This window comes from Astatotilapia calliptera, chromosome 7 (assembly GCF_900246225.1).
Source record: "Astatotilapia calliptera chromosome 7, fAstCal1.2, whole genome shotgun sequence".
In the NCBI taxonomy this organism is placed as follows: Eukaryota; Metazoa; Chordata; class Actinopteri; order Cichliformes; family Cichlidae; genus Astatotilapia; species Astatotilapia calliptera.
In genome coordinates, this window is record NC_039308.1 from 41575857 (window position 1) to 41587902 (window position 12046).

Here is a 12046-nt window from a genome sequence, read left to right on the forward strand (position 1 = left end):
CTGTTACTGATCAGAAAATTATAGGCCTCTTAAATTCAAAGTTCTGGAGGAGCAACACCGGATGGAGGTAAATACGTTGGACTATAATTTGGGAACTACTTCTTCAGTTCTCAAATATTTCATAGGGCCCTCCTTTACGGAGGTTTTTTACCCTAGATCTACCAACGGGGTCATGGTGGGAGACAGTTTCTTCCTACTAATTGGGAGTCGCAAGTTTGTGTTTAATTTTTGTTTAATGTCTAGTAATATTGTTTTATTTTATTTTCTTAAACTAGAGGGGATGATCATCGCACACTGTACGAATCATGAGTGGTGTAGGTAAAATAAAAATTATTTCAATCAACATCAATGGTCTGGGGAATCCAGTTAAAAGGAGTAGATTGCTATCTAAATTGAAACGACACAAGGCACAGATTATATTCATTCAAGAAACTCATATGTCAAAAGAAGAACATGAAAAATTTAAAAAGCTTGGCTATGTAAATTCTTTTTATAGCTCATGTAAGAATAGCAGACGAAGAGGAGTTATAATTTTATTAGCTAACACGGTAAATTTCGAAAAGTTAGAGGAAATCTGTGACAAGGAGGGTAGATATGTTGCTGTCAAAGGGAGGATTAATAATGAAGTGGTGTCCCTGATAAATGTGTATGCCCCTCCAGAGGACAACTCAAAATTCTATCAAAAACTATCCGAAAAAATTATAAGCTTTAGTGAAGGGACCTTGATATGTGGGGGCGACTGGAACTGTATATTAAATCATACTAAAGATACTACAAGCAAAAAAAGACGCAAAGATAATAAATCTAAATCTCTTAACTCATTAATAATTACACCCTCTGGAGAAGGATTATACCCATTTCTCAGCAGCCCATAAGGTTCACTCTAGGATAGATTTTTTTTTGATAAATAGAAGTGATAAACATAGAGTCACAGAATGCAATATCGGTATAGCCGACTTGTCGGATCACAACGCCATTCATTTGACCATTCACCTACATAATCAGAATAAGAAATTATTATGGAAATTGAACATTGGTATTCTCAATAATGAATCTGAGGTAAAAGAGATCAAAAAAGAAATACAAACCTGTATTGCCCACAATAAGGATGATCAGATAGACCCAACAATAATTTGGGATACTGTGAAAGTAGTAACTCGGGGGTATTTGATATCAAGGACCAGCTACCTCAAAAAAATGAAGAAGCTTACACAGTCCAAATTAGAACAACAATTAAGGGATTTGGAAAAAAAAAAGCATACAGATTTGAGTCCTGATTTGGCTGGAAAAATCAAAAACGTAAGAAAACAACTAAGTGATTTGACTATGGAGGAAATAGAAAAGAAACTGAGATTCACAAAACAAACATTCTATGAGTCTGGCTCCAAAGCAACTAAAGTATTGGCTAAACGGTTAAAATTAATGCAAATAACTAATGCAGTCAACAAGATTAGAGATCCAAATACCAAGGAACTACTATATGAACCAACACAGATAAAAAACACCTTTCAAGAATATTATAAAACATTGTATAGTCAACCGGATCAGAAAAATGGACCAGAAATTGTAGAGTTTTTGGATCAGTTAGACCTCCCTTCAATAGGGACAACTCAAAATGAACTATTAACCAAACCAATTACAAAGGAAGAACTGGATAAGGCAATAAGGAGATTGAAGACGAATAAAAGTCCAGGGAGTGATGGGTACCCCAATGAGTGGTATAAGACTTTCAAAGAGGTTTTGGCCCCTATTTTGATAGATTCTTTTAATTGGACAATAAAACACGCTAAAATTCCACCTTCCTGGAAAGAGGCCATCATCTCAGTCTTACCGAAAGAAAGTAAAAACAAGGAAAACTGTGATTCTTATCGCCCAATCTCCATCTTAAATGTTGATTATAAACTATTTACATCTATAATCACAAGACGCCTAGAGCTGTTCCTTCCTGACCTGGTGGATGAAGACCAGACAGGGTTCATTAAGGGGCGACAGACACAAGACAAGATACCTTGTTTTAATAACCCGCTGGGACCAGGAATTCTTACTAAAACGAATCTCCCAGGCCTTACCTGACCCTAACCCAGGACTGGAAGTATAACTCTAGCAAATAAACAGATCCATTTACATAGTTACATTACAGAGGAAAAGAAAGACGACAGACAAGTCCCAAAAAGCTCTCCCAGGGCTGTGCAGTCTTTTTATAGGCCATCAGAAGTAAAGTAGGCTAATTAGCATTCTGCCCCAGTATGCAGTAGCAGAGTACTCGTCTGTTTTCTGCACTTTCTACTGCATACTGCTAGGATGGCATAAATCTGTAAGACGTCACAGAAGCAAACACCACATGAAAACGACCATCTCACCTGACTCTGTGTGCCTCTTGGCTTTAGAGCTGATGCTAACATTTGACTGATGACTTTTAAAGCATCAGGCTGCCTCGCTGACCTCTTGCCCTTACAGCAGCCTAATTAGCAGCGTAGCCTGGCTGCTCTTTATTCTGTATCGTTCAGAAAATAAGAGTTACCTGGATTATGGATGGATTTTTACCATTTACCATTCCAGCTGCTACATAGCATACCAGCTTTCTGTACTCTCGGTGCGCTATGACAGTGACACTGAATTGGATAGGTGGTTAAAAAAACTGGACATTGCTGTGAATCTGACTAACATCACTGATACCAAAAGTGTATCTGCCCTTTCTACGTCAGCTCCTATTTTTGTTGGGGGCAAATCAGACATGAAGTACAGACATGATCAGTACAGAAAAATGACCCAGTTTAAAAAAAAAGGTAAAAAAAAAAAATATATATATATATATATTTTTAGCCATCAATTTTAACTGGTGGGTAAAAATGGGAAAATAACCCTAACTGCAAATAACCAAGTTGCAGTTAGGGTGAGTGAAACTTGGCTGGACTCTCACACACACACACACACACACACACACACACACACACACACACACACACACACACACACACACACACACACACACACACACACACACACAAACAAAACCAGATTTATGAGTTCAATCAGTCTAGCTCCTATTCTGTGAATTGGTTGTGAACCACAAGCCAAGCAATTTAGTCTTCACAAATGCCATCCCACACCATGGACCAGTGCGTAGAGGTAGAAGGGAAGAACAGATTAAGATCCTTTGGCAGAAAGGTGGGGTGGCATGGTGCTAAAGTGGTTTGCACTGTGGTCTCACAGCCAGAAGGTTCAGATTTTGAACCCACGGGCCAGCTTAGGTCATTCTGTGTGGGTTCTCCCAAGGAACTCTAGCTTCCTCCCACAGTGCAAAGACATGGGTTAACTGGTAATTCTAAATTGTCCAAAGGTGTGAATCTGAGCATAAACAGTTGTCTCTCTTGTGGTAGACTGGCGGCATTTCCGGGTTGTACCCTGCCTGTCCCCTTCACAGCTCTGTGACTGACAACATCAATGAAATGAAGACATCGTCCACACTAACTCTGAGTGTGGATGTAAGACAGACAGTTTCCCAAGTGCATAAAATAAAGCATCAGTGAGCAGCACATAAATACCAGTCATTTTACATTTTCACTTTCATTAGCGTTTAGTTGTACAACACCTACTATATTAATAAAGTTTAACCTATTTGAAGCCAGAAAGGAAAGTTGGCAACGCTTCTGTCTGTGCAAGTTAACAGAGTATCATTACTCTATCGTTAAGACACGGGAAAATGTGATGGATTATAATTGTTATTCCAGCAGAGGTCTACAAAACCAGTCTAAAAATTTGAATGATCCTTATTATAGCAAAGGTAAAACATAGGAGAATTCCTGCTTAGTAACCTTAAAATTATCACTGCTGACCTGACTACAGCTGCCCTGCAGAGCTGCAGTTTCACACTTAATTCTGGTTCGGTGGACTTGCACCTATTCCAAGTGTCTTTTCCAGCATTAACTGTGTTTAAGATTTTTTATTTCAACACAACATTTTTCATTCTTTCAAGTGCAGCCACGGTGGTGTTTCAAAAACAGCATCAAACATAACACCGAGAGTACATGCAAATCTGATATAAGGTCCATAAGAACAAATAGAGGTGTTCTGTTTTAGGATCTTATGTTTTCAGGCTTGTAGAACAAAACAGTGGCAAAAAATATTGAGAAAAAAAGATGTGATTTCCCACATGGTTGTCTCTAATTTGGAAGATAAGCTATTCTGGAGCAGTGGTGCGCCACAGTAAGAAGTGACGATCCCTTTATAATACTAAAAACTCGGGTATAAGCCTTAAACTATCTGGATAATTCCAAATCCAGCTTCATAAAGCAGAACAATTGGTCACATTGACCAAATATAACAAGTTCTTTCTTCAGTCCAAGCGAAGGTTTAAATTTGCAGAATTCACTGAAAGTGCTCAAGAGATCCCGTGTTTATAAGAATGGGACGAATGGACAGACAGCCTGAAGAGTTTGTGCTAGACAAAATAAACTTGCACACTCCTATTCTTGCTTTTCACAGATCACAGTTATTTTTTAAGACAACTTAAGATTTCAAAGATAGATGAACATCTAAATTACCATCTTATGAAAAGGCTTTCCACATAGAATAAATCAGAAATAAAACTGCAGTATCTCCCGTCACGTAAAGCCCTGTCCCCAACTGTCACACATCACATTTCATCATGACACTTGCACTTTTCATAGCAAACATCTCAACAGAGGATGTTAAGATCTGGCGAAAGGTGGGATTTAAGATGGTGTGTGTGCGTGTGTGTTTGTAGTTAGATAGGGAAAAGGACCTTTTCTCTCTCTAAGTAGCCAATCAGTCACTCTCCACACCTACAGTTTGCGCACTACATAAGCAGAGAAAGTCCTCCTCAATGATAGAAATTCAAGAATTCAAGGAATCGTGGTGCAGTGGTTAGCACTGTCTAACAGATGCATGGATGGATTTCTAACCAGAGGAAAGACCAGCTGATTACTTCACAACTGTTCTGAATTGGGACATACTGCATTTGGTCTGTAAACAGAACTCTCACATTTGGAGAACAGCAATACTGAGTGACTACCTGCTCCTAAGGCTCAACAGCAACCTTAGAGGGATTCAAGAATCCAGGACATGCAATCGGTGTGTTACCCATCAAGTTCAGGTCTTGTGGATACTTGGGGTGTATACCTAAGAAGCCTGACCTGTTTGCCAGCTTTGCCCTACAGAGTGGACTCAGTAAGTGCAGAGCAAAACTGAGGAGGTCTGCTACTGTCTGGAACCTCACATAAAAAAAATGGCAGAAATCAGAGAAGACTGGTTAAAATGCTGTATCACACAGTGTATTCTGATGATGTAGGCGCTGTCCCTTGACTCTTGTCATCACAGTAGCACCATCTGTTCTGAAAACCCATCACAACTCAGACTGTAAAGACACTGATGGCGCAGACATTGTGTGTCACTTCTGCCTTCGCCATTGACGACAAAAACTGACTCAACCCTTGTCTTTCTGACACAATCTAACATAAACCAATGTCCCTCTTTTAATGACCTGTAGGTGGAGTTATTTGATATGATGAAGAGAAAATTGGTGGTTTTCATATCTTCTCCACTTCTACAATGTGTGCATAGACTCTTTGGCCCGTTTTTCATTTATATCAGGCCAACAGGAAGTCAACTTCATTCAACTTCAATCAACTTCATTCAAACTGCAAAAATCTAATTATCTAATAAATTATTCATGTTATCCAACATAGTCTGAATTTTAACAGACAAGTTAGAAAATGTTCTCAATAAAAGAAATGCACACATTAATACTGGATGTTGAATTTTAACTTTTGAACCAAATTATGAGTGGAAAATGATGGCACTGTTGGGGTATTGCATTTCCCACAATAGTGAAACACATGCTTAGCAACAGATTACACATGGTGACAGTACCATTGAGTTTAGAAGTCCTCTCAAAGTGTGCTCGACTTCTACATACCTGAACAGTAAAGTCATTTTCATGTGAAAAGGAAAGGCTCCAGTTTCACACAGCACAAAGACACTTTCTGCATTCATGGTTACAAACGTTCTGCAACTTCATCGTTTTATTTATGATAACCAATCTATATCTTGGGGTCTTGGTCACAAGCAGAGTCGTGACTTCATGTCCAACATCCACAGTGATCTGGACACTGCACTGGTCCACTGTATTAAAGACAGAGCTGAGTGATACCTACTTTTCCACCCTCACCTATAATACAAGTGTAAGAAATGAATCTGCGTCAAAGGTTTTCTGAGCTTACCCTTAAAGAGGATGAGGAGCTCAGTCAATTGGAAGGGGCTAAGAGTAGGATCCCTGCTCTTCCACATTAAAAAAAGAGGCCAAACGGGTGTTTTACTCGTTTGGCCAGGACACTCTGGATGCCTCCCGGTTCAGGTGTTTTGAGAATATCCATAGGCAGACTTGGGACACAATAGAGATATTTTGTCTCCTGGATTGCTTTGGAATGCCTCACTGTCCTCCTAAAAGAGCAGGTGGAGGTGGCCGACGGAGAGAGTCCTGCTTAGAGTGCTGCCCCTGGGAACTAGACCCGGATAAGCAGAACAAGACAGACGGCTGGATGGACAGACTTTTTGTCAGAGGGTTTTCTTTGGATTACTCATTGTAAATACTATCACATAGTTGCTTTTTTACATTAGCCTAATGGTAGCTCACATGAGACTGGTAAAAGCTACTACACAGAGACCACATGCTAGGGGGCTAGACAGAGCATCAGAGTTATAGGCTGGGTCTTCACAGAATACTGCCGGCAAAAAATGCTTTGTGTGTGCATTTGTCTGGCACAGCTAGAGGACAGAACAGGGTAATGGACTCAACGTTGTTTTCATCTTTACTATTTTGGGAACAACATTTACCCAAGAGTGTGGCAAGTAGCATTCTGAGATTTACTCATCAACAGAAAGTCTACCCGTGCTTGGTGCTGCTCAGGTTTTATGTCACACATTGCTGAATTTGTTCTTTTGAAGCAGAATGATTCATTAAATTCGTTTCAGGTTTTATGAAGGCAGCTAACTCAAAGAAAGCCTAGCTATGTTGAGTAATCTTACTAATGTCTCTGGAGAGAGATAAACACACACTGGAGAGTTTATTTCCCACTTTCAGATATAAAGAGACAGAATTTAGACTATACCAGCAGGTGAGCCTTGTTCACGTAAGACAGATCATTTGGTTTACTAGAATTAGTAAAAAAAAAAAAAAAAAAAACACAACAACAACAAAAAAATAGCTATTGCAGCTGAACAGCTAAAACAGTGCGCTATTAAATCACAACATTTGACTGGCATTTGACATGACTCTCCTCCAGTCTGCCCTTCTAGTCTCAATGAGCACTGAAAGCAATAATTAGGCTGTTTAAAGTGCTTTTCATTAAGCATTTATTTGAACAGGCACACTAAATGTGACAATGTGAACTGCTAATTAACACAATGTCCTGAATCTTTGAAGGTGTAAATGAGGATGCATTCACTTACTTAAAAATGCAACTGCACATAAACAAAATATTAATATCTATACAAACGATACTATATAATACACTATTTCTATATTACTATATTGCATTTTTTAAACTCTTGCCACCTCCATACATCAACATTTTGACTTTCATTTGTCAAAAAACAACATAGTGACAACAAAGTTATTAATTAAGACTGACACATAGACATATAGATATAGATTAACAGACTTATTGCATTGCATTTAAGATGAACCTGCTCTATGTTGCATTAATGCTACAGGTATTATCTACGATAGATCGGATTTTCAATGTTTCCAGTGGTCTGGGTTTTAAATAAATAAATAAATTATAGTGCTTGAATATGATTATTTTACATATTTGTAGTTGGAATCTTTTCTTCTCCTTGCTTCTGTGCAATAACTGCACATGTATAATCTAATCTAAGTGCTGATGGGGCGGGGCTATTCATTTTCTCAAGTTTATTAATAACTTACATAATAAATTGAATGAGAAGAAATGAATTAAAAACATATAAATCATTATAATAATTGTAATAACTGATTAAAACTACTTAGGAGACTTAAAATAATAACATTAAAAACATGCCTAATGACATACGCAATCATAAGTGTTCCAAAGAAACCTGCACTGTGCAGATGTGATGCGCTAATGTGTTCTAAATAACAAGATTTCTCCACATCTAAGACAGCGAGACTTCTGTATTACTCAGAGAAATGTGTGATATTGATTATTGAGCAATGCATTTCTTAAGGAAACACACTTATCATCATTATGCTGTCAGTTCACATCACTGCTGCTCACCTGTCACTCTCATCCTATCTTTAAGTCTTCAGTAAACACAATAAACATTGTGTTGTTAGTATTTGTTTGGTTCTGATGAGTGATTTTTGTTTGCTGTTAGGTTTTATGAGATCTGGATGTTTTGCTAAAAAATTGGAAATGTTTAAATCTTATATTGTCTCATACTGACAATCTACTGTAAAGATAAATAAAGAAAAAAGATTATGTAATCCCTAAATATTTATTCTATTCTATCAAAATATAACAATAAATAACAGGACGTGACTAATGTTGATCATCATTGCATGTTTAAAAGAAATTAAGACATTAACAACAGAAGGATGTGATTCACTACAGGCACGCGCTGAAAACCTGTCACAAAGGGAGGTAATCCTTGGATACTTTACTTATGAATATGTACATATGTATATAGATTTAACTATATCGTACTGTGGTATCATAACTACCTAAAGCTTTATTGACCTCAAATGACACCATTGTATTGTTGGAGTGCACAGTGTGGAGTGAGCAGTGGATCAGGAAGTTGGTTGTGTAATCTAATAGAAAGGTTGTTTTTCCAAAGTGTTCCTGGGAAAGATACTAAATGACCCCATTCTCTGCTCTGGTTTGTAGTGTAAAGTGCTTTTAAAGAACTGAAGCTAAAAAACAAGGACTCTATAAAAGCCAATCCATTTAACACAGAGACTTTGGTCCAACCCTGACTCAAAATGTCGGCTCAGACTTTCACAACAAGAGTGCTGATCTGTTCATCTCACCTTTGTGTTAGTCCGTGTTTACCACACCAGCCATTAGCTAGCATCAGAGCTACACTGCGTGGAGGCAACAAGGAGGCAACCAAAAACTTTAGACAGCTTAGTTGACACGACCTGCAGGCCCGGTCAGCTTTTCTCTGTCTCATTATGTTCTGAGCAACACTTGTTAGGAAACTTTCAGTAATATAACATGTCCACAGCTCCATTGATATTATTGGTCTTCTGTATGCCTGCATTCACCAGAAGAAAAAGTCATGACTCTTACAATGAGCTGAAATTAAACCAGTGGGCAGAAATTAGGTGAATGAAGTAAATTTGTTAATTGTATTAATTTTCCATTGTTGTTTTGTCAATTCAGATTTTTAATATACACCAAATTTTTGTTTTGAATGTATCATCTGTACCACCTTTAGGTGTGCAGTCCCGCTGCAAATAGGCCAGGAAAATGTCACCGTGGATGTCAGGCAACACTCCAGATTAACACAACAGCAGTGTAACAAAGATTTCCTTTATACAAGCGGAAAACAAGTATCGCATTACTTCTTTAAAAGGACCACTGAGCACCGGTGTTAATAACCTGCGTCATTAACAATGGAAGCAGCACAATTCAAACTAAAGTAAGAGCATGTGCATTGCTGAGTACTCTCTGGCAAACAGCCACCGTACAGCACTGGCGCGTGCGCGCGCGTACTCACGCGCCCACGGTAAAGCCTCCAGGAATTGTTTTTAAATGAGAGCTTAAGGAATGCGATAAAGACCAGCAGCACAGCTCCATCAGGGCCATCTGACATCCGCCGCTACAACATCCAAATAATGCAGCTGCCACCCAACAACACACACATATACATGCATTACAACCAGTGTGTGTGTGTGTGTGTGTGTGTGTGTGTGTGTGTGTGTGTGTGTGTGTGTGTGTGTGTGTATCCACCCCCAAAACACACACACATATACATGCATTACAACCAGTGTGTGTGTGTGTGTGTGTGTGTGTGTGTGTGTGTGTGTGTGTGTGTCCAGCCCAGAAACACACACAAACTGTCGCCCACCACAGAGCCAGGCTCAGGCCTCACAGAGCTCCGGCACACTGGCTCGTCACTGTCCTTTACTAGCAGGCAGAAACTAGTTAAAGGTACACTCAACGTTAGCCTCATCAGCCATAGGCTCTCAGTCCATTTATGAATTAGAAATGCTTATTACATATTTGCTAATTATAGTGTGTAGCTGTTTCAATCGGTGCCAGGCTAACAGCAGCTATGTGACTGGGTGTGTGCTGTAGTGAGACAGCTGTCAGTGTTATGCGTGCTCCGTCCTGCTCCACAGAAAACGGCAAATATGAAACATGGGAGACGAGCAGCGACGTGTTTGCTGACATACTCACAGGAACAGACATTTTGCTGGTGCTCCTGCTTTAGACCGCTCGGTGCTTCGTCGCTTGCTGCTGATTTATTTAGCACTACCAATTGTTCTTGCTAGCTCTCCAAGTGTCAGTCCTCCGTTATCCCGTCCATAGTTAGCTCCAAAGAAAAGGCAAAGGTCCGGCCGGACACGGCGGCTGTGGGCTTCTTCAGACCGGAGTGTTTTAGTGCGGGATGTAGCGGCAGCATGAAAGCCTGTGCTGCCGCCTGAGTGTCAGCAGAGCCGGCTTCCGCCTCGTCTCCTGCCGCTCCCTTCTCTGTCCCAGATTCCTTCAAGGATATCTTTAGAAAAGCTTCCGCTCGGCCACAGGGACCGGGACCGCGCACATTCGTCAGAACAGCGTGCTGTCGGGTCCGTGCCGTTATCCACCGGGAGGAGAGCCGTGCCTGTCCCGGTCTACCGCCGTCCTCCAGCACGGATCATCCAGCGCTGCCTTAAAGGGACCGGTCTACATTTACGATACATGCGTGCTACCCTCTGGGGTATGCTGGGGTGTGTTTCCAGAAATACACGAAAAGACTACAGCGGTTCCGCGTCTTCGTGACCATTTACCACCGATAACCGATATAGACAACTGCTGTACCAGCCGTGCTGCTGGCCTTTGGCAGTATGAATGACATACAGCACCAACAGCACCGCACTGCTGGTACAGAGCCCGAAACATGCAGACAGCGGAGAACCCGCTGGCTAAGAAGAAGAAATGAAGTTGGAAAAATCATCCGTTATTGGGTAGCTTTCTCAGGAGATGGGTACTTTGTATCAAATTCAATTATAAGAAAACAGATGGAGTATTAATTAATGAAAACATTCATTTAACAAGATCACCATTATAGGTCCATGCATTTAAATCTCTCATGAAACACCAGACTCAAAAACAGCTGTGCTGATCTCTGCTTACTGAAACCCCAAGATGATCACCAAACCAAACCACAGCTATAGTACCTGCTTTGCTAGAATAAGAGAATACATTAGTGTACAAAAACTGGCATAGGACAATCAATAGACCTTTGAGTTTATTGTATTTATTTAAAGATGGATCAAATAAAACACACTTTGATGATCTTCACCTGATCAAATTTACACATTGCCTTTAGAATGTAGAAAATAAGAAATAAATGTGTGGATCATAGAAGTTTAAATCTTTTTTCTAAAAAAACAACAACAATAAAACCCCCATCATGCACTCATCCACTCCTGGGCTACAGTCTAGATTTGGAAACTATACCTCTGCATGCTTCATGTTACAAATACGGTGTTAATGCAGGAACTGAATTCATGTTCAGGAATTACACGATGGTTAGGACTGTTGTCTCACAGCAAGAACGTCTTGGGTTCGAATTCATCTGGCCGGGGCCTTGCTGTGCTGAGTTTGTATCTTCTCCCCATGTGTGCTCTCCAGGTACTCCAGCTTCCCCCCACAGTCCAAACACATGCGCTTAAGTTAACTGGTGATTCTAAAACTGAGTGTGAATAGCCGTCTGCCTCTCTGTGCTAGCCCTGTGACAGGCTGGCAACCTGGCCACGGTGTGTCCCCCACCTGCCCTATGGCAGCTGGGATAAGCCACTTAACTGGATATGCAGAAGAGAAAAGATAAAATATAT

General features: G+C 40.0%; 1 protein-coding gene across 1 annotated transcript in view; it reads right to left on the reverse strand.

The window, feature by feature from the left end:
* Positions 1 to 11333, reverse strand: part of bcar1 (BCAR1 scaffold protein, Cas family member) — a 49936-nt gene extending 38603 nt beyond the window's left edge. The window contains exon 1 of the mRNA XM_026174801.1: positions 10407 to 11333. Within this exon, the coding sequence (XP_026030586.1) occupies positions 10407 to 10418 (12 nt within the window). The 5' untranslated portion in view covers positions 10419 to 11333. The remainder of the gene's footprint in view (positions 1 to 10406) is intronic.
* Positions 11334 to 12046: the final 713 nt, after the last annotated feature.